This window comes from Dermacentor silvarum, chromosome 3 (genome assembly GCF_013339745.2).
Source record: "Dermacentor silvarum isolate Dsil-2018 chromosome 3, BIME_Dsil_1.4, whole genome shotgun sequence".
In the NCBI taxonomy this organism is placed as follows: domain Eukaryota; kingdom Metazoa; phylum Arthropoda; class Arachnida; order Ixodida; family Ixodidae; genus Dermacentor; species Dermacentor silvarum.
The window spans coordinates 107,583,703-107,607,162 of NC_051156.1; the positions used below are offsets into that span (position 1 = coordinate 107,583,703).

Sequence of the window (23,460 nt, forward strand, 5' to 3'; positions counted from 1 at the left end):
CGCCTGAGTTGTAATCGCGGCCGAAACGCGTTCCACGGGGTCCGAGCCTTAGGCGGCAACCGTACGAGACGCTACTGAACCGAGAATGCTGCTTCGTCGGGTGTTGTATCACGTGGAGGCGCCGGCGCCTGGCCCGGAAATACAACTGAAATATGTTTCACGTGACTGCACCATGCGCGCTCCTCCTGGGTGTAGTTGTGCGCTCTTGACCGCCGACTCCAGCCAGCGCGCACCTTTTGCGCGCCGGCTACTGAGGCAACGACACGCGCTGGCTGCTTGACAAAACTGCGAGGCCCTTCCTTTCCCCTCCACGGTAGCACTCTTTCCCGCGTCATTCATTTCCCCTTTCTCTCGCTCTCTCGGACACAAAACTGCACGAGCGTGAACGCACAACGCACACACACACATGCCCACACGCTAGCTTCGGTCTCGTGTTCGTCACGGCCACGTGCATGGTACCTCGGGACTGTATTTGCGCAGTTAGCGTATACTGCGACTCGGCCTGCTTCGCTGCACAGAGAGAATAACAGTGTATGCGAAGCCAGTAGCGATGACATTTTCGAACACCCTCCCGCCGTGCTTTCAGTGGGACACTACTGCGTCACCTCTGAGCGAAACCTTCGATGTCACCTACTGCGCCACTCCTTAAAGAGAATACGAAAAGGCTATAGCTGTGACGCCGACATCGGTACGCACGGGAACGTTTTCTTTTTCTTCTCCACTCTCTCTCTTCGCGTTGTCATATCAGTGTGTATCTATGCGCCCAAGTCAGCCCGCCGTTCCCCACGCGCATGAGCCCCTTGCTCACCCGTGACAGGTGACGAAAAGTACTCGCGCAACGCGTGGCAACGCTTGACGTCCGTTGTCATGCGCGTCGCGTCGCCAGTGGGCTTCAAGCGACGAAAAGGTGTTGACGGAAGCATCTGCGGAACAACGTTAATTATTTATGACTTGGCCGACAGAAAGGGATGGGAGAGAAATCGTACGTCCTGAGCACGACTGCATGCACTACTGCACTATACGACTCCTTTGAACGTCAGTTTCGTCTTCATTTATAGGGCCAAACTTGAGTGACACAAGACACGCCGTATTGATGCGGTGCGCCGAATTGTCTCGCCTCGTCAACTCGTCGGGGTCCTGACTCGGGCGTTATTCGTTCACATGGGCGTGACTTCTCTTTTCTTTCTTTGCCCAGTGCACAGCACAGGTGCCTCTCTATGTGCTGTGAGCGAAGCTCCCGAACGTGCTGGCTGTTGGTAACTCTTCCGGAATTCGAGAATTGTTTGGCATTACCCCGTGCACGGAGTTCCGGAGTTATAGGTGAAACGTTAGTTGGCGACCAAGCACGCGACCGCCTCTGAACTTTCGCTCACTGCTCATTTGCTGCGAACTACCTTCCAGCCGTTGCCTGGGATGAGATATACGTCTCACTTCCCTATATATATTCTGTCCACATCCCTCCCGCCTCTTTCTACCTTCAATCTTTCAATACTCTGCGTTACGCCATTGGCGCAATCACACTGACAGACAGTTACGAGCGCCGGCCGTCTATTTTCCAAAACCCGAGCAGCTCCATTCTTCTCGCTGGTACTCTGAACGTAGCGCCAAAACAACATGGCCGGAGAAGAAGAATGGACGCCACGAGCGCTTGTTTTTCAACAAGAATCGCGCTGCTGATGCCGGAGCCGCCGCGTGCACGTATTTCGCCTGCTCGGCGCTTCGGTCGTCTCCTCCTCCTACCGTAGTTCTTGTGCGCGTCATTCTTTCGTGCGCTTCCTCGTTTCGAGCTAATCGGAATGTCCTCGCATGCTCCACGGTCCCGTGTTCGTCGACTCCCGGGGCGCTGTGCCAAGGGCCTTCCGGCGACGCGAGCACAGGGGCCGCCCATTGTTTCGGCGGCATGTCCTGCCCTGCCTTTCTCGTCTCGTTATTTTTTTGTGCTGTCGACGTCGGTTCGGCCCAGGGGCGAATGAATCACGCGCCCCACGCAGCGACTAGTCTAGCTGCTGTCGTCTGCCCTGCGCGGCGGCTTCTCGCTTGTCGCGCCTGCGAAGCGGGGAAACAGAGGCAGCGCCTTCTCTCAGGCGACTGAACCTTACGCCCTCGTGTTTATCAGCTGCTGCGTTGTTTGATTTTCCCTCCTTGTCCCTGTGGTTTCGAGTCGAGAAGAGCACCGCTCTTGCGGAGCTGGGTATAGATGACGGTGGCCCAGTGCTCTTCAACGTAATGATGCCGAAGACGTCAAGAGCAGGTACGAGTGTCGCACATCGTATTTACCGTTCGAAACTATACTACAAATAGGATCGGATGTTTCTTTTCTTTTTTTTTTTTTCAGCTTGGCAAACCTCTACTGGAGTACTTTGGACATTCGCAGGGCTCAGGGCCATTTCGACACCTTGTGTCCATTTCGCCGTGTCGAAGCATGTTCGTGGTAACGACGTCGGCAGGTCGACGCTTGCCATATCGCGGCACGCGATAAGGCTGGCCTCCAACTTCAACAGTCGTGGATTTTGTTGAGAACTGGCCATTACCGTCAGCAAAAAAAAAAAAAAAAAGTGGACGCTGCATTTGCTCTCTCTCGCTCGACACATTTTTCGCAAACAGCAGCCGCCTTGTTGTGGAGCTGGCCGTATAGTGACGAAGCCATAGGCGAAGCGTGTGTGCAGATAGTCGATCACGCTGGCTGGGGTAAACGGTGTTCTGTCGGCCCGGTTTTCCTCGAGAACCCGGGAAGACGGCGCCCGCTGACCTTCTGCCTCGTCTCGTCTACGCTCAAGCCCTCTCTCCTCCACCCGAGACTCCAGCCCCCCTCATTTCGCACAAGGACCTCTCTTCAAGGGTTTCCTCCTCTTCCTCCTCGTCGATTGCGCGCACCTGACGAGCGGGCGCCCTGCTTGACAAGACGCAGCCGCCGCGCCAAGATTGGGCCTCGCGCGCTGTGTCTCGTAATAAGCACCTGGCGCGGTGCGGGGGGGCCTTCGCCTTGCCGTTCACAGTTCGGGCCGCGAAGCGTATAGCGACGCTCAGCGGATGCCGTTTACCGCGCGAAGCAGGTCGTTTCGAATCCGCACTGAAGTTGCAGATGCTAGTAATAAATGTTGGCTTCAAGGATGATGTCCTTCGAGGGGAGAAGCGGCGGCTTTATGGCCGCGCATTATGCATTGGTCTACCCCGGCGCTTTCCGCCAAGCTGGCACCGAGTCCGTCGCGGCGTTTGGTTTTGCGGGGGCTTCCGTGTGGGCATTGAAGGGGCAACGAAGCCGTTCGACCGTATGAGCAAGAGGCGCCAACGCTGAATGTCCCACCGAAAAATGGCTTCCCGAGAGAACCGCAAGGATCGTGTTACGTGTTTGTACGGGTGTAACTATAAGCATCGAAAGAAAAAAAAAAAACGTATTTTAATTTTTTTACTCGCTGCGGTTTGGGCGCGAAGTTCTTATCGGGAAATTACGCTTTTCGTTTTCTCCACAAATAACCACCCGCCGCCCAATGAATGCAAATTGAGTCTTAAGGAAATACTTCATTAGATTTTGGTCGCCCCTCCTCTCCGAGAAGCGCGGACGATTCAAATTGACGCGTCATTTTTTTCGATATCCCTCAAAGATCATGTGTATGACGTAAGAGCAGATTTCTCGTCGTCATGGTGCTTCTTTCTACGAGTAACCTGCGCTCACGTGATTTCTCTCTTCCTGAACGTTTTGTAAACGAGACGGCTTGACCCTCGTGACATCTGCGGCGTCGTGTCGCAACGGAGCGCGCTGCGACCTCAGCTTTCTTCTCCTCGACTGGAAGAGAGGACACGCGCACACAGGCCTCGCTGTCGCGCAGTGCGACGACGCCCCAACTAACAGCCGCAGAAAAAATAATAATAATAATTTGCCGCCTTTGTGTGCGCCGTCGCGAAGCGGCAGTGTCTCGTCCGTCGCGCGACGAGCCCTCGAGGGTATACGACCCGTTGTTGCTCGTGTCCTGGCTTCAGCCCCTGCGAGTGTCCAAGGACGAACGATCTTTGTTCGGCACGCGAGCGACCGAGTCGAAGAGACGAATGCGCCTTTGTGGGCCCGTGTATATGCGCGTCCTCCTGACGCTTGCGCATACACCCGTTGTACCGTGCTGCAGAAAAAAAGACATTATACGCTTGCTTACAAGGTGTGCGATGAATCTGCGTATACACGCTGTGCGGTGCGGCGCGGCCCGCGCGTTTGGGGCCGCGTCATAAAACACTGGATAGGATTTCCGAGGATATTTCGCCACCCCGCGGGTCCGGCTGTTCCTCGAGTTGCGTTCTCGCCGGGATTGCTGCGCTGTCTCTTGTCTCGAGAAAGCATAAACGAAACGTGGTACATACTATATACCCAGGCAGCGCCGTGGAGACGTGGGCCTGTCGCGGTGTGCGGCACGGCGGCGTGGCTAATCACCGTTTTCGATTGAGGCCGCAAGCGTGGCGCAGGAGACGTTGGCAATATTTCGTCCTTTGCGCCACGGAGACGGCATTTTGCGGTCAGTACGCGTACAGCTCACTCGATCATTAGCGGGTAATGGGGCTCTTAGACACTGCACTTCCTGGGCGAGAGTGTTCATGTAAACACTACACGCAGAGCTCTCCGCGGAGGCGTACTCTTGAATTGGGATCACGCAGCAGACCAACCTTTCGTCATGATTGTAATGCGCTCAGATCACTGACAAGTACCAACGGCAGTTGCTCCACAGTAGACCACCGCGGAAGGTCGGTGTGGTTGGCCGCTGAGTTGGCTTGACAAGAGCTCCACCCTCGCTGACTGTAGACCCGCGGTTAACGCCGCTGTTATAAGGACAGGATGCGATGCGTATCTGTTGCGTGATCCGATGTGCTGTGTGTAGGTGTGGCGCACGACAGTGTACCGCAGTGCGCGTGGCGTGAGCCCAGAAGCAGCGCGTAACACGCGCTCCCGACGTACCGCTACCATCAATTATGCACAATCGGCGCGGAGGATCGGGTTCTTTTATTGTTCTCATCTTCTTTTCCCCTCGTACTCTGCGCTGGCTGGCGCCACTTGCGTCGAGGGTGTGGTCGCCTCGTGCCGAGCGCTGAAATCAATTCGCTGACCCGTTGCACGGGTGTCCGAGTACGGGCCCTTCTGTGCGGGGGCCCGTCGTCGGCGGCGGCGGGCTACCGGTTCGGTGATTCAAGGGGTGTGCAGTGTACACGGCAGCACGTATTCAGCCGGCTCTCTACGGGGGCTGTAGCCTTAAAGCTGTACTGCGTGCCTGCATAAAAAAAGAAAGAAAATAGAACAACCCGGCAGCAAACGCGTACCGTCTTTTGAGTATTGCGGCATGATAAAGGTGGCCGATTTCAAACCCCCAGGGGATCATATTTCTCGCTCACGAGGCGACGCAGACTGTAGTAATGAGTAGTAATCTATCAAAACGCGAGATTCGATAAGATTATTGTTGCGTCTTACTCGCCTCGTGCATTCATGACAGAGTGGATGTGGGAAAGTTCGTGCCTCTTTAAGATGTTTGATGACTTCGTGCTTGAGACGGAACGATAATTTTTCTGAACTTGCATTTGGGCGAGTTGGTGTAGCTTCACAGACGAGAACGAAAGAAGCAATGGTACAGCGCCTGTCCTCCCGCTTCCCTTGTTCTTGTCCGTGTCGACGGAAAGAACGCATGTGCACATACTCACGAACGCCGCCATGCAAACGTTACCGAAAGAAAGCGAGGCGTTGAAGCTGTGTCGTCCTCTTTGTTGATGTTTCTTCGTTGTTGGTTCTCCTCGTGCATCCCTGCGGTGACGCTGTTCGGGCGCACGTTGGGTGTATTCGCTCCGGTGTTTGCGTGGCAGTAAGGAGACCTTCTGGCTCTCCGCCTATGCGGATACCATTTCCACTGTCTCTATAGGAGATCGCCGGGCCATATGGAAGCCAGACTCCCACGACATATACTGACGCACGATGTTCCACGCGAGTTCTGCCATTGTGCGCAGCAGTCATAGTTGAGCAATGCCGTAAAGGGTTGATGCGAATGCTCTGGCGTCGTTTCTGCCATTCCTTCTGCGTATAGTCATCTGTTGGCGTAAGGGATTCCCCTCAAGACCTAATGGCTGTCGGGATGAAGGTCTGCAAACGCGCGGCGACTCATCCGAGCCCTCTGCATGCGATGGGTCGTTGTGTGGCCCTGCTTCAGTTCAGCAACCTTCCGCGAACCGTCGGGGCTTCTCCCCGCCTCGCCGTATGTTGCCCAGGACGCGCACGGATGTTGTTGTTGTCGCCGTAGCGGGGTCTCGGGGTGGGGGGCGAGGACGGCCAACTGCGGGAAGCGCTTCTTCCGCCGCCCATGCGTCGTGTGGCAGGCGCCGACGAGCACCGTGCCATCACTCCGTCGCGCGCCTCTCGTGTTCGGAGGGGGGCACCCATGTGGCTGGCTGTTTTTGCGCTGTCGTGATCCACGGTCGTTGTGCGCGGCGTTTCTCTGCATTTTTGCTTCGTACATGTATATTTCGTTCCGCGAGCGAGCGCGCCGCGGGGGACGTGCCCGTACTTGCACGGCGGTTATCCCCGGCGTGCCTGGCCGGACCGCCTCATAGCCGGCTTGTGAGTCAGTGCCCGGAAGCCTTGACCGGAGCCACTGCGAAGACGCCAGAAGCCCCGGGGCCCCGCCTGACCGGTGGTGGGGACGAGGAGGAGGGAAGAGCGAGTCGATGACGTTTCCTGTTTCCTCTTGGAAGTTACGCGAAGAGAGCGGCCGTAAAGGGAGGAGAGGGAAGGGGGGGGGAGGGAGTGCGGATGTACGGTCTGAGTAAAGAGGTACTTACAGCTCTGATTACGGCGTTTTAAGTCGAGATTGTGGTGCAAACCGGAGCGAACCGTATTGGTGGCGTATACTCTCGGTATTTTCTTTCTCTTAATTGGTGCAAGACTGGTTCGGACAGCGTGGCGTATACGGACGGCAGAAAGGTAACAAGTAGAAACTTGTATATACATGCAATACGGCGAGCGAGAGTCAGCTGCGGGCAAGTTCCCTTGCTGGCCGTCATACGCCGTTCACCGACCACCCGCTTCTTCTACCATGAGCAGAAAAAAAAAAAAAGGGGGGGGGGGGGGGGCGAGAGCGGGCAGAAGCCTGGATGTGCTTTCGCGTTTGCGAGTTCGCAATGTTTTCGGATAGTCATTATAACGTGCTTTTATGACCGATGCAGGTTCTTTGATGTCGCACGGAAACCACGAGGGAATCTCTTGCTTGAATTCGATGTTGACAGCTCCGTATCCAGGGGTGCGTCGGGATCATCCGCGCTTCATTCATCGAGGCGTTCCCGCACTCACGCCGTCGTCCGTTTCTTTGGCTGTTTTTCCGTTGTCTATCTTTCGCCAGACACCAATGCACGTTTTCTCTCAGTGCAGCCTCAGTGTTGCTCGCAGCAAATGCGCTTCTGTGTTATCATTCCCGGCAAGGCTGTGTAAATAACTTCGCATTCGCGTGTCAGTGCGTTTCGTCTGTGTGAAGATTTCGTCTGTGTGTAGGGGCAGCACGAAGGCGAGCGAATGTATCCAGAGGAAAGCCGTCAGAGGAGCCCAGCAGACTTGGGCCACCGGACTTTTTACCGGAACCTGTATATTTGTGGGCGCATTTTTCGTTGTGTGTGTGTGTGTGTGTGTGTGTGTGTGTGTGTGTGTGTGTGTGTGTGTGTGTGTGTGTGTGTGTGTGTGTCGCTCAACTCTCATTATTTATGGACATGTAAGCTGATTTACCGGATCCATTTAACTCTAGAATACGGTGGTGGAAAGACCTACCTGTACCTACCCGATGTCATAACGGCGCTCTATACGTGATCGAGTAACGAAATGTGCTGGATCCCTTCCATCTGGCGATCGGACACGCCCCGCCCCGTGCGCCTATACCGCATGGTAATTATGCACGCTTCTCGCGTTGGTGCAGCGGTGCCAGCTCCGTCGCCGGCAGAGCCGCCTTGTGGGCACTCGCATCACACCGCACGAGCTTCCGTATATGCCGACAACGTCGGCGACTTCGCTTTCACTGCCCAGTTATTCCTCTCCGCGGTTTCTTTTTTTCTCTTTTTTTTTTTTTTTTTTTCTTTTTTCCGGAGCGCTCGGAGCGCTTCCCGAGCGGCGGAACTCGTTTGCGTGGCGCGCGACTCTCCGCGCTAATGAGAAAGAAGACGCCCGCCGTATGGCGCTCGATTCTGTAGTGCTACCGTGACAACATTGGATTGCGCTAACAGCTAGGGGACAGCAATCTATACTTTGAGCACGGTAACGTTTGTAAACGAGGGCATCCTCACATTTTGTAAGGAAGCGGTGCTCTTTACTTTAAATAGCGGTGACTAAGCAGGCATGTATGATTTCGCTATTTTTTTTAGTTTGGTCTTCTTAAGAAAACTTCGTTTTATGCATTGAAGCACCAAAGTAACTGGAACGCCAATGCATTTCTCCGCTAAGTTCGCGAATGAATATCTCGAACTTGGTGTTATCTTGAGAATTCGTTCCAAGTGGATCCGCCTTGCGAACTCCACAGCTAGAATTTGTAAATTGCAATATGGGCCATTAGGTAATTAGTTAAAAACTGAATTGGTGAATTTTTGTTAATTAGTCGGTTATGCATTTCAAATTGCTGTGCAATTAATGTCCGCCTGCACCCGGTATAGCTAAACGTCCTCACCTGTGGCTACAGTGTTATACATAGGTGCCTGCGCAGATGATCAATTATAATGCAGGCAGCTATCGATAGACTACGCGCGACTGTTTTATGAGTCACTTTAAGATAAAAGAGCGAAGGTTATGCAAGGGATATGCAAGGGAATTTCATTTGCTCACGATTCAAAATATTGTATTCCCGCGCCCGAATTCGGCCCAACGTGTCTAGCGTGATAAAAAGAATGCGAAATGCTACAATGTGGCAACGCTCCTTATGAAGCTTTGCAGTTTTTGATTAGTAGATTTCGTCAATCGTTTCAGTCATGAAAGCTCGCTTCCACGTCTATCTACATTTCCCGCCAGGAAGTAATATAAACTTGTGAAATGTACTTTTTTCATCTGCGTCCTCTTCACTTAGTCCCCGATAAGATTGCAGACATTTGTTTATTCTCATTCGAGGTAACTTTCGAAGCGCATCCTGTCATCTGTTGTGTTCGTGGTTTTCGCAAGTTCCTCCACATTTCGCTTTATACACAGTTTGTCGATATCAATAGACGACTTACACTGCTCACTTCAACCTGCGCCTGCGCTATGGTCACTTTCCAGCGACGCTGTACTCACAGCGGTATGTTATAATTGTGCACCTCTGCGCTCGTATATTGTCTTCTTGTGTGTTGTAAATACCTTATACGCATCATGCTTTACCAACTGACCCTATCGTGTTGCTCGAAGGAACTCGCGCTAACCGCAAAAAGCTAATGGTCATTGTCACGCAGGCGCCTTTTCGAACAATAACCACTGTTCGAAAACTCTATTATATAGAACAGTGGCTACAGTCACTGTTCTGTATAATAGAGACATCATCATCATCATCATCATCATCATCATCATCATCATCATCATCATAAAAACTTTGTTATAGAGACTGAAGAGTTTGGAGCACGCAGGCTCCCGGTCCCCCGCACGTGGGGTCCACTGCACTATGAGTGCAGTATGAGTGCATACTGCATGACTGCACTATGACTGCACTATGACATGACTGCACTGTGAGTGCAGTGGGGTTCACTGCACTCATAGAGACCGCTTCGTGGCGCTTCAAGAGCTACATTAACCGCTAACACCGCCCTACGTGTGTCAACCTACCATTTCTCCCTCTTTACAGTGTTGGCACATTGCGACTTAACTGCGCTGCGTTCGCCAAACAGCACGGGGAAGAAACTTCATTAGCAACTTGCCGGATAATTGTCCCACAGTCGCTGTCAGATTTTGCTGTAAATTGGTTTCTCGCCCTGTTGCACGTTGAGGCGCCTTGGGATTGGGCGAATGTGAGAACTGCGGCGAAAAGCTTCTTGCATAAAGTGTAATAGCGGGAAAATTGCACGTACTTTAGACTATATAGCCGCTATTTAGGCTATATTTATGACGCTGGCCCGCATAGCCGCGAGTTTGCTGGGTACGCGTAGATGCAGCTTGCGTCGCAGAAAATTCATTTAACGTTGGACGGCAGACGGCCCCGACTTAACTTGTAGGTGTACTTCCGGCGCGCTGGCAGCGGAAAGACTCATTGTTTGGCGGCGTTCTGCCTTTCCTTTTCTGTTGGTCGAGCAGAGATGCGACGCTTTGTAGCGCACTGCACGGGACTGTGCTCCCCGAGGCGCTGCGTGGCAGTGTACAAGGCTAACGGTGCATGACGAATGGACTGCTTGAGCAAAGGACCCCGTATCCTTCAGTTGCGGCAGTGCGTGCGTTGCGAAACGCTTTGTTATTGCCAGGGCTTCGTTGCTCGCTTGCCTTACGTTTTCTTTTTGCCCAACTAGCAACAATGAGTCTTACGTTAGGACAGATAGTGCAGTGTTTAAAGCGATGCCGTTTCCGGTCTTTAAAGGGCCTTTTGAGGAAGCCTCGTGGCTGGAAGGCTGGACGTCGTTTGTCTGCAGCGGCGAGGCAAGGGTTTTGCTGTTTATTGCCTTCTCCCGTGGACTCTCCCGTGACCTTCTTGAGCGCCATGCGTTCCTGATTCTTCCGAACTGAGCCCGTACTATAGGGCTACGCCTGTACTAAGTGTGTACCGATACTAAGCCATTATAAGTCAGTACACTAATGCCTGGTGCGGCTGCGCGCATTAAAGGCGTACAGTATTTATTGAGCCACTAGCCGTTCTCTCAAAAGCTTTCTCGAGTTTCTCTTCCTTGTCGACTTGCCTCGCGCGATGGTTTCACGGCGACCCGCACAGTTTATTTCTTGATTGTTTTTCCGTTGCTTCTGCATGGCTCGTCGCGGCTCGGCGCGCGCATTGACGCACATTTGACAATCATAAGTCAAGAATGGCAGCTTACCGTTACGTTTAAACATAAACGTATAGTATAACCGCTATACTCTATTAGTGCAAACCTATGACGCCGAAGCTCGAATGCTAACAAATACGCTGGAAAAGACTGCTTAACCAGCTATTAGCAGTGAAAACGTTAAGCGATGGAAATGTTGTAATCTGCATTGCACATCGTAGGCGAGTGTGTAGATGACAATCCAGTGAAGATTAAGAGGCAGCACAGCAGAATGGAGCAAGACACGTCATGCAATGTATAAAATAGGGATCCAGTAGTCTGCTATAATGGCAGGATGACAGATAGGGGGTGGCAGGGGACTAGATAAGTTAATTAGACATTCGCAGGCATAACGTGGGTTCTGTTGGGTCCCTGCAGCCGAAACGTAAGCAAACTGAATCAATCTTTCTTTCGGTATTGGCGCTGTTCATACATGTTAAGTGGCGTCACGATAGTTAAAGACGTGAAAGAAAGAAAGGGAAAGATTCCGTTGATTTTTTTTTTCGGGAACACATTAACAAAGAAAGCTTAACATTATGGATAACAACCAACACCGTTTGACAGCTATCGGGTCTTATCTGCGTACGGACGCCACAGTATACTAGTAGCAGCGCTGTAGCACTTGTGCAGGCTCTTATTTCACGTTTCTAACAGGTTCGCGTGAGTCATTCACGCGACTAAAACACCGCAAGAAGACGCCAAGCGCACAAAGGGAAGACGAAACACGCGTGGCTTTCTGCCTATTTTAATAATGCGTTCTTGCAAACCATAGTCCGACTAGTTTCTATACCTATCCGGATGCACTCTCCGGTAACGTTGCCAGAGCATTTATTTATGATAATGCCGACAGGCGGAGCAAGGTCTCCCGTCTAATGACGCTCCATGACTGTCTTTGACGACACGAGATATTCAGCCTCTCCGTATATGACGCGCGGCCATATTGCAGCACACTTTTCGGGAACTTGGTCTCCGCCAACACACCCTGCGCAGGAAGTCATTATCTGTATGTTCGCTGCACTCTCCGTAAAGAAAAAAAAAAAAAAAAAACGAATCGAGTAAGCGAATAACAACAGTATCAATAAAATCGCGAACGTTCTCTAGGAACTGGGGAAGACGACGACCCGCATATACATGGAAAAAACGATCGCATGCTGCCGCTGCTGCCGGCAACGTCCCCCCCTATATACGTGGGCTTTCGCGGGAAGAGCCGAGAAAGGGTTGCGACACGGCCAGACAGAGCCGCATATTTCATAACCCCCTTCCATCTTTATTGTTATCGCTCTGCTCGGTGGTCTCGCCTTTTGTTCGTTCGCAGCTGCCTCCTTCTGCGCACGCCAACATTTGCTCTTCTTTGAAGTGTCAGCTGCGTTTCGTGTTTTTGCCATCGCGTGCGGCCTCTAAATGAGCTTGCTGTGTTTGGACACGGGTCGTGCGAGCGGAATACACTCGCTTCAAATGGCGCAGGGTTTGCCCAACTATTGCTGCCGTCTACGCTTCGCTCTTTGTGAAAGCGTCGCCCGTGTGTGCACGGCGGCGCGCGCCCATCGCCGTTAAGTTGCTGCAGATCATCGAAGCTGATGCTTTTTTTTTTTTTTTTTCAGGAATAAATGATTTCGGTTTGCCAACTGACTATGAACTTGCACCTAAGTTTATTTGGAAGCGATTAACGTCTCATGTACAGTCGAGCTGCTCCACAACGAAATGACCTGCATAACGCAGGAATAATTCTGTCCCGGTTATATTGTGAGCTATACGGTGCGCGGCCTTTGCAGCGAAGTGACCCGTATGACGATGGATTCCGGAGGCCCCAAGCAATTCGTTTTAAAGGCGTTCAGCTACACGTATGCAGAACGGCCAAAGGTGCCACGCAACCAGTGTTGAACGATAGAACTTGGAAAACTCTACGAAAAACGAGACGCCATTTTATGCACTTGGAACGGATCGCTGTATATTTCTCTGGAAGTGCTATTATTGTTTATGTTTACAACTTTATTATTACTCATTAACTATGTCAATGACCGCCTTATTTTGTTTTCACAGCCCCCTCCATTCTTTCTCCGTTCGTATTGCGCACCCGGCCGTCCATTTATCACTTGGTGAAAACGTTGGGCCTCATCTCTGTAGTGCACTTTCGGTTTCTCGTGGTTTACGAGCTTGCCTGGCAATTTTCGCGGGACATTTATTTGGTTTCATGCCATCGCATTTACAATTGCAGTGCGTGAAAGCGAAAACTGCCGATTTCCACTGCCTTCTCGTTTAGCTGGATTTGGTCGCCACAGCCGCTTTCAACTGCACGCTTCCTTCGTGTTCGCCCACGCTGGTGTACACGCCTTATTTGCATCCCTAACAAAGTCGGCCCACGCAATGCTGTCGTGCGGCGCGTAAGGCGTTATACCACTCGCACGTGGTGCGCGCTCGCAACTGGCGATGGCGCGCACGGTGTCTTGCCACGAGAAACAGTTACGCAGGCCGTATGATTAGTCGTTCCGTGCGTTTTATTTTTGCGCGCAAACATTCACGACCGAAACGAATGTATGCGTTATCGTCCGGCATTTCTTTGGGCCGAGAACTGCGAAGATGTGCGCGCGTGCGTGCCTACGTAACAACTTAAGCTGGAAGCTCGTGTGGCATAAACATAATTTAATGTGGGTTTTCTTCATTAGCGCTCTGTAAACGACATATGTGACAAGTGTGTCTAAATCAGTTAGAAATTGTGCAGGAGCTTCAATATCAGCGTAAACTATTGATACGATAGTAAACAGGTATGGTTACATCATTCGTGTTTTTTATATGCGTTGTAATCAACAATATCGTACCTGATCCCGGCCACGGCGGCCGCATTTCGATGGGGGCGAAATGCGAAAACACCCGTGTACTTAGATTTAGGTGCACGTTAAAGAACGCCAGGTGGTCCAAATTTCCGGAGTCCTCCACTACGGCGTGCCTCATAATTAGAACTGGTTTCTGCACGTAAAACCCCATAATTTAATTTTTTTAATATCGTACCTGATTGATAATTACCGCATCGTTGCATTTCGCACGAAAAAAAAAAAAAAAGGAAGCAGCTACGAGAAGCGACCACGAGATCACTATTGATTCGATTGCCAGCCTCATGTATTTCTGGTATGTTTAATTTATGTCTTCTAAAAAGCCCCAGATAAAAGAAAAGGAATAATCCGGAACCCTCTATACCGTAGCGTGATTATAGGCCAAAGCGGCAGCTTTGGTCCGCGAACTAAACTTCATCAATTGATTGATGTTTACAGAACGCACTTGTGTACCGTGTCACGCGATTCTGCGGTGTGTTTGATCGCGCGCACCGTGCACTTTGCGATAGCTGTCAGCGATCACCACAGTCCTGTTCGCATTCCTCCGTCTACTGATCGCTTTCCGGGAAATCGTCGAGCGGCCATTTATCTGCCAGGGTTCCCAGAAAGGCTCTGGCCGACGTGACGTGTGGGCGCACCGGAGCCCGCATGCACCTTCCCACGCGGTGTCCTACGCGTAGCGCTCGTAATGCGCCGGCCCGGCTCACTTTTGCGTCACCACTCGACGCTGTGCGGTCGTCGCTGCTGCTATGTGCGCGTTCCGTGGTCTCCTGCTCCGCTCAAATGACGAGAGTTCTTCTCGCTGCTCCCGGAGTCGAGCCTGCAGTTCTTGAGCCTGGTATTGCTTAGTCACATCGGGGCTTTACTTTCGAGAGCGGCTGTAGTCATCTCACGATCCTTCGGGAATTGTAGAATAGCCGGAAGGCTTATTGATTGCTCCTTGTGTAGCAACTGCCTGGCCTACACGTGCATGCGGTTTCTCGACAAACAGCAAAACTCACTGATTTTTCCTGGACCGAAGACCCAGCGATGTTGAAGAGTCCGCCAGTCGCAGCGGGCACTCGTTGTCGCGGACGTCATTGAAATCGTCTGATTTGAAGAAATTAGTCTCCCGGAATTACTGCCATTGTTTTGCTGATGGCCACGTGAATGGAACGCAAGTGCTCTTTTAATCTCTAAGGTGTGCATTGTTCCTTGCAGCCGTACCCACACTATGCTCCATGGTGCTTAGAATACTTTCCGACTGTCATCTGCTGACCACGAGAAGACATCATCGTCAAGGTAGCTTAATGCGATATTTCTGCGTTCAGGAATTACCACTTGTGCTGCATGAACGGAGAAAATGACATAGCCGACACGCGATCACATTCTCTCGAAGTGGAGCCTCACATCGGTTCGTGCATCTATACCAGCTTCTCTGTCCTTCACGTCAGCCTTCAACAACGTTCGTAAGGGACACAGTGCGATTCTGCAGGCTGTTCAGAATCTTTGCACGTGTGCCAGACGCGCATTCGTTCGACACCTTTCGAGCAGCTGGGCCATCATGTGTTTCGCCCTGTTCGCCGACTGCGGTTCTTCCGCCCGCTGCGCGGAAGCGTTCAAGTGCGGCGTGGTCGAATTCGCGGCTCGGCTGGAGATGAGCGCGTACCACTTTCGCGTCGGCGACGTCCCCTGCGTCCTGTGGACGTCGCAGCTGACTGCCGCCTTCACCACCGTTCGCTGGTGAGTGTTGACCGAACTAGCGCGACTCCTGCTATCTCCTGCTGTCCGGGCGGAGCTGGATGCTCGTGATAATACTTATCTGTAAAGCACGTGACCGCGTTCTTAGGTTCTTGGAGTACACTGGGCTGGCGTTTAAGCTTTAAATGCGCCGTCTGCCTGCCGCTGCGGCCGTGACGACCTACTCTTTCCTGTCCCCCTCCCCTTCCCCAAGGCACTGAGACGTGGCTGCAGGAAACAGCGCCTTTCCCTCTCCGTAATCACTCTCTCTCCCTTTTACAGTCTGCAGTCTGTAATGCCGTAAGTTTCGTGCACGCTAACGCCATAGCTACGGGTATGCGAGCTCGTTTATTAGGGTTTGCGGTTCTGGCGTAAACCGACAAAGTGACGATCATCTGGTCCTCAAAATAAGATTCTTGCAGCGTAAAACGCGCGCGATTGTCGTGCGCCTGCGTGTTACCTCCACCTGCATGCTCTCTATATCCTCGGGTTCATAACACATAGGATGCTGCTGTACATGCAGATTCCAACAGGAATAAAATATCACATGAGTTTGTAGGATATAGGCCAGATCGTCGACCACCACAAAGTCTTGACACTCTACAGTCAACTTCAGAAGTTAAGAAGCCGTGGTATATCTCCGCAGCTTTGCAACGTAACCTGGTACAGCAGACTTCCGTTAATATTCCTACAGTTAATTAGATTTTTCTGTTAATTCGACCTCGAACGAATGCCCATGCATTTCTATGAGCTCAAACTTTCGTTATTTCGATCCTAAAATTGGCTTTTACCGCATAATTCGAACTTGACTAGTCATAATGCACGCACCAGACCCTTATGGTCATCCCAATAGCCACCGCTTTAGTGGTAGCGTCTGACTCGCCGGAGCTTAGGGGACAGTGAATGCGTTGACACGTCCTCTCCCGTCAACTATTTTCAGCCTGCCCTAGGAATATTTACAAGCATTAACCGTAGTTCACCAATGACTGATTACGGTATTTACCCAATTCTAATGCGCGGCTTTTTTTTTTTTTTTTTTTCACGACCAGTGAACCGAAAGTTGCCTGCGTGGTGCAGTCGCATACTAATCCAAAACCGCCTTCATGGAGTTTGTATCATTTACCGTATAACACGGATGTACTGCTGCGAAGCTGATTTTAGGAAACGGGCTGCGATGGTGCAACACATATTAGACCCTTGCCCATTTTTCTTGCATAAATCGAGTTCGCGTTAGATTTGAACTTTGTTTAGGAGCTTTAGTGAGATCTCTGTGTTAGTTCTCTACTTTACCGTGCCAGGGGTGGAAGTGTTGCCCCATTTACGCCACGCTGCGTCATTGCGCTTTGCCTGCGCCATCCTGCTCCAAAACGCATTATTGCGTCGAAACTGCTCCCAAGCGGTGCCTCCATGTCCGACATGCCCGATAATTCGGACGGCTTCGCGGTACCACCATGTACCCCGTAGAGTCAAGGTATAAGAACGTCTCCAATTTCAGACGCAAGAACCCTTCGCCGTCCGATTTTCCGAACTTTGTGCTGTGACCGCAGGTCCGAAACCACATTAATCAAAGGTAGGGTGGCTAGAAGGGGAGGTGTGAATACCGGCGGCGCAAGCGTGACCCCCCAGCGCACCGATGCCGCAGGGCGGCGCTGCTGACCGAGGCGCGGGAAGGCGCGCAGCCGAAATGAGCGCATCGCCAGCCTCGGGTATCGCGCGCTTTCTGCGAGCGTCATGGAATACGTCTTTATCATGAAATCAACATTTTATCAGCACACATCATTACTCCTGTGAGATTTTACGGGCCCCGTCCGCATTGCGTCGATAGATTCAAACGCGTTTTTTTTTTTTTTTTTTTTTCCCCTCCGGATCAGGATTATAGGGGCTGGGGGCTCTGGAATAATTTCGACCACTTCGGGTTCTTTAACGCGCACTGACACCTTACGGCACACGGGTGCCTTGCACTTCGACTCCCTCAAAATGCGACCGTCGTCCTCGAGGTCAGCAGCAATCACCCTATGCGTGCCGTACGTACGACCTGTAAACTGCAGTCATTACCCGATTACTTCTCGACGTACAAACCACTTTATGCCAGCGCTTGCTGACCTGTAGCATGTCTTTTCGACGCTCAAATAAGCAATTTCCTATGATTGCAGACAGCAACAGATTCGGGGGTTTTGTTTAACCCCTTTTCTTTCCTTACGAATTTGAGTACTGCAACTAAGATGCAAGGCGCGCAATCGTCTGCACACTCGTAAAAAGCGCATTTTTTTTTTTCAATTTCCCGTGAAGAAATCGAAATTAGTGCTGTTTAGATGGTATTGGCAAACTGTCAACCCCCCCCCCCCCTGGCAGAGATCCTGGGTGCGCTACCGATGTGTCTCATAAATGTACTGGTAGGCCTTCCATGTTTTTTCGGACGTGCCTGTGGCGATTTCAGCCCTCATCGGCAGTTAAAGGCTTGCATTCACCATTTCGGAGTGCCCGATTTTTCGGCCGATTTCGCGGCCTCTAGGGAGTCCGAAAAATGGGAGGTTGACTGTATTGCTTTGCGCCTTTTTGTTGTGATGTGCTGTGAGCTGTGATGTTTTAAATGTCCGTGCAGTTTTGTATCACAGTGATCGTGGGACTCAGTAGCTAGCTGTGCTTGCCCATATCTTCTTATGTTTTCATTTTAATTGGCTACTTATAGTGCCTTGTACCTGAATGTACTATTTTCAACTTTCTACAATGCTTGTTTTGTGAATTGCGGGCTTGTTGAAGGATTCTAAGTGGTCAAAACTAATCCTGGACTTCCCCGCTATGGCGTCCCTCGCAACCTACTGCGTAGTTTAAGCACTCTAATAAACCCTGCAATATAGTCTGGCCCTGAACCCATACCTTCAACTGCGCTCACACGTGGCAGCAGCTCATAGTAACCTGTGAGCTCTGCTTGTGTTGTCACGCATAATGGCTCTTCTTTCTCGATTGCTCATGAAAGGGCATTTACTGCGCAGCATCTGAGAATGCCAAGCATGAAGGTGTCCGTCGATGTTTCGCTAAGTTAAAGTGAGACACAGCTAGCGGTGACATGGTCATGGTTTGTTGCTGCTGACTGTCGTATTTCGCGAGGATTCAGTAATGTTTATGCAGTGGCTGCTGTTCGGAAGAGCTTCGTATAGTAACACTTGCGAGCCATTGACGTCTTTCTCCCGAAGCCTTTCGTATGAACTGCTACAAAATGCTGTGGGAGAAAGGAGTCATTGGCTCTTCAACATTACTATAAGAAGCTAGGAAGAGGCGATGAGGTTGACTAGAAGGAGGCTGCGAGGTGGTAGGACGTTTAATCAGATCGTTTTGGTTGGTGCTCTCTAACAACAATTTTCGTTGTCGGAATCAATCGTGTGAGCACTCTCGTTAAGGAAAGCCACTTCCAAGGAAGATTTTCAGTATACGTATAGCGTGTTTGATAAGTTGTGAATACTGAGACTTTTTCTTATGAATTGCAGCATGAAAGTACTGCTCGTAAGTTTGTTGGATATAGTACACCGAAAGTTGAACTATCAGATTTCGATATGTCAAGATTGGACAGTGCTTTGGAGAAATATGGAAATATTGTGCTTTTTCCCCCCTTTTTTTGACTCGCAGGTCTGCGCTGCAGTCCCTGCACAAGGCGTGTGCCAAAGCACGGGAGTTCAACTACTTCCAGGGGGGCGGAACCCATCAGTGGGTGCAGTACTATGCCGAGAGGATACAGTCAGACCAGTCCTGCCTCAACGAGTGGTGCGTTAACTCCTTCTGAGCTTATGATCAGTCAGTTTTCGTATTCAGCTACTAACGCCGATGCTCTTCGTCTTTTTTTCTTCTCTTATTTCAAAGGCATGCGATGGACGACTTGGTATCCAAGAGGCCCCCAACGCCCGACTACGATCGCTCACGGTGAGTTTCCGTCCAGTAGTTTTCTTTTTTCTTGGACCCTCAAAGACGTGGCCGCTCGATGGAATGTCAGTTGTCTGATGCTGAGGCTTGTAAAGCTGGTCTTTTTTTTTTTGCAAGAAGAAAGCTCACCAGAATTCAAATTAAATAATGGCTGCCTTCGCACTTCAGCTGGCATGTTACTAAAACAACCGAAGAGATGTTGGAAGAAGGATTAGCTGACAGCGACGAAATGTGGCACTCCTGTGATGGAGACAGAGTGGCGAGGTCTATGCCGTGAGGAAGAACTTGAGGGCAGAGTCCGAAATTCAGAAATGGTCGGCCGCTGCAGTGACAACGAAAAGAAACGTTATGCTCGAGGAAGACGTTGACCACGTAGTCGGTGTGCAGTAGACCAGCAATGTAAACAGCCGTGATTTCTAATTGCAACATGACATCTATATATTTTTTCAAAGCACTTTAAAACAATTTTTTTTATCTAAATGGTATGCACTAAAACACATGCAATTAATCGTTTATGCAAACATGCCATGACTGTACTTCATTTGCTAGAAATCCATACCATTAGTATGATGCCCAGTAAATGATGTGCAGTTTGTTTCGAAGAAAGCAGCACCACTGTTCAAAATAATGCCATCATTTTCTTGTCTGCTTTCAAAACGAACCTACTTCATGCAAGCTTTTCTGCCTTGCCACTAGTCATTGCAGTGAAGCAACATCACAAATCTCATTTTTGAATGTTTGGCTTAGGTAACTAAAACCAATTGCTTGTGTTACCTAAAGTTACCACATTCATCTAGTCTCATTGCAAGCAATACTTCGTTTTTTTACTTGCTTGCTGTTTCTTTCTTTCTTCTTTATTTGTTTTCTTTTTCTTTTTTGAGTCTGTTATATAAATTCTTGTGCCATGTTATTTTGTGCCAGCTTCACTACATAACCACGAGCATTGCAGTGAGGCAATATTTCACGAGCCCTGTGTAGGGTAGTTTACGGCTTCTGTTGCACATAATAGGAGATAATCCAAAATACTGCAGGTAGTCTCGCTGCACAACTTGTAATACATTAGGGAAGGCAGCATCTTGCCAGGGCCTCAGGAGTTTGATATGCCATTTTGCTTACATCATTATGTGTGATAGAAGAACTTTATGGCAGGGTTTTCGACACCTGTTGCTTGGTAATGTTTAAATGGATCACTTTAGAATACTCGTTTGATGAGATTGATGGTCTTTTTTTTCTTTTTTTTTCCTTGCCACGTAATTAAGATATTGGCACTTCTACTGGGCCCTTGTTGCCCTTATAGTGCAAGATATGCAGGCATTTTTTACCTGTGACTAGCATATTACATATGAATATTGCATATGAATCTTGTGTGAAACATCCTGCTGGCCTTGTCTTTTACAGAACATGTCTTTAATGCAATAAGCATTCTTTGGGAATTTCGGTGGTGGCAATATGGTGTGTTGCTACAATGTTTTAATATACTATTCGCAATAACATATACATTCATTGTGAGATGGGTTCTGCCGGAATCTCTCGTGAATTCTTTTTTTTTTCCTGCATATTTTTTCAGGCCGTCACAAAAGGAAGAGACAGAAGCACTTATCAGGAGCAAGTTGAAGGAGCTTATGATGTCTGTGGATCTGGATGAGGTGACCAGTAAATTTGTGAGTACATTTTGTTTCCTTTCTTATGTAAACATTTAAGAACTAAGCAGCAGTTTGGTGAGTGATGTGAGGGTCACATCTTTGCAACCTATGGCTCAAGAACAGTGTTGGTCTTACCTGGTTTATGGTATCCATTTTAAGCTCTTATTGCATTAGCCGTCTTTGCAATTACTGGGGAAAGATGGTCATTTTGTCAGACACAATTTTTCTTTCAGTTGCCAGATTCTGTCTCATCGTTTTTCAGCAAATTCACAGACTGTGTCTGGGGTGGTTTATTGCCTTTGATGATTATTTGATCATTTGATAATACATTTATCATAATTGTTCTAGAAACATTTCTTGTTTTCTGGTGTAAGGCACAGTCATGCTGGCTGAGTGACTTGATACTGTATCAATGCCCGACTCATCTTCAATTTGCTTTTTGTTTAAGGCCAGTGCAACATGCTCTGTCATTAAATGCTGCATTACAAGTAACATGTTGTATTACATTGTGCTCGCAGAGATCTTTGTGGGAAAGTTTTAATAAGAATTATATTTATGGGCTTTGGTCTGTCTGATTCGGCTGAGAACATATCGGCACAGAATGAGGTGAATATTTCTTTACGGTGGTAGGTAACTTTCGGGAACATTTCTATTCATCTATTCATCTTCATAAGATGCCATTGGGAAAAACATGAAACAGAAGCAAGGGCTAAACTTTGTTGTGGACATTGGCTGTGCAGATGCGGTCCCGGCTAGAGGCAGAGCTGGACATGAGCCTGCAGGAGTTCAAACCCTTCATCGATCAGGAGATGCTTACCATCCTGGGTCAGATGGATGCGGCAACTGAGATCCTCGAATACCTCTACCTTGGCTCTGAGTGGAACGCCTCGAATCTTGAGGAACTGAAAGACAAAGGGCAAGTGGCTTTTAACTTTTTGAGACCCGAGTAGCTAGGAGGCATATTAAAGCAGACTTTGTGCGCACTCGCCAATTTTGGCACTAGAGATGGTAGCCATGTGAGACCTTTCTTGTTCAAGTGATCAGCAGCGGTTGAAGAAGAGAGGAACAGACATGCTTTGTTCAGCCACTCGTAATCTCTTCAAATCTCCATCTTCCTGTGTACCCCTGTCTGGCTTCAAATTTTACATGCAAAGCTGTTTATACGGATCCTGTGCCGTCATTGTCGGACTTCGCTAAAAAGCGGCCACGTGACCTAGCGGTAGAGGAGAGGAAAACAAGAGCTCAACAGGGGGAAAGGGGTTGGAGTGTGACCCCATTCCCCCTGTGAGACTGCTGTGAGAGGGTGCAGATGAAAAGCAGAATGTGGAATAGTCGCGTTGGAGGGGGAGCGCATAAGGCACACCAACCAATAGCGGTGAAGGAAAAAAGTAGGTCAACGGAGGAGTGGGGTGTGAGAGGAGTTCATGTTAGCATTGGTTGTGTAGCAGCACCAACGAGGCAACATGCAGAGCTGCTGCCGACACCGTCTGCGTTTTCCCGCGTTCGTGCCGAACATGGATAAACGCTGCTGTAGTTGTATATATGGAGCTTTGGACTAGTGGTTCCACACATTCCATCTGAGCTACAACTAAGGGAAGACCACGAGAATTGCGTACTCCTGAGGAAGAAGCTGCCTACCGCGAGTGTCAGTGAGAGTTGGCTCGTGAACGGGCTCGTTGCTTGCTCTCATTACTGGCGGGCAAAAAAGGGGCGGCGCAACTTGCATGCGAAAAAAAAAGCATGGCAAAACACAGAGAAACGTCACGAAAAAACAAAAAAAAAACACAGAGAACTGCAAAAACGCACTCCTAAAGCATGGTCACCACGTGAAGCACACAAAAGCGAAAATGACGTAAACGAATGATGAAACAAAAGATTTACAATATAGACTGCTTGTGAAGTTTGACTTGCATGGTGTAACACTCGGTGTAACTAACACAGCTTTGCTGTGTGACCATCTTCACGGAGTGGAAGGGGCGGCGATTATTTTAATCAAAGCACACATACGACACAGCAGATGTCACACTTCCACTGCAACGGTCAGGCCTTTGTTGGTGCTGAAAGCATCTGAAGATTGAAAAAGTAGCAAAACTACCTTGTTGAGAAGTGGCTCTTTACATTCACAGTTAACTTTGTCTTTCATTGTGTGAACTCAGTGAGCTTAGTCAATAGACTACAAAGTTCACTGTTCTGGACACACTGAAAGCTCATTGTGTGTACTTGCTGAATTACACAATGAGATTTGTGTAGCTATGGATGCATAACTGTGGCACACAATATATGCGTCTGAAAAGACACGTAAGTCTGATATTTATTTGCTTCTTTACTGTATTGTTCAACATTGAAGTGATTTAGTTATTTGATGCATTATAGCTGCAATTTATACGCAGTAAGAC

At 49.7% G+C, this 23,460-nt stretch overlaps 1 protein-coding gene across 5 annotated transcripts in view; it reads left to right on the forward strand.

Annotated features, from left to right (window-relative positions):
• LOC119445669 (uncharacterized) overlaps window positions 1-23,460 on the forward strand; it is a 286,202-nt gene that overhangs the window by 249,416 nt on the left and 13,326 nt on the right. For all 5 annotated transcript variants that reach the window (XM_049663499.1, XM_037709951.2, XM_049663497.1 and 2 more), the window contains 4 exons: window positions 19,131-19,265; window positions 19,362-19,421; window positions 20,989-21,082; window positions 21,805-21,980. In XM_049663499.1, coding sequence (XP_049519456.1) covers window positions 19,131-19,265; window positions 19,362-19,421; window positions 20,989-21,082; window positions 21,805-21,980 — 465 coding nt within the window. The remainder of the gene's footprint in view (window positions 1-19,130; window positions 19,266-19,361; window positions 19,422-20,988; window positions 21,083-21,804; window positions 21,981-23,460) is intronic.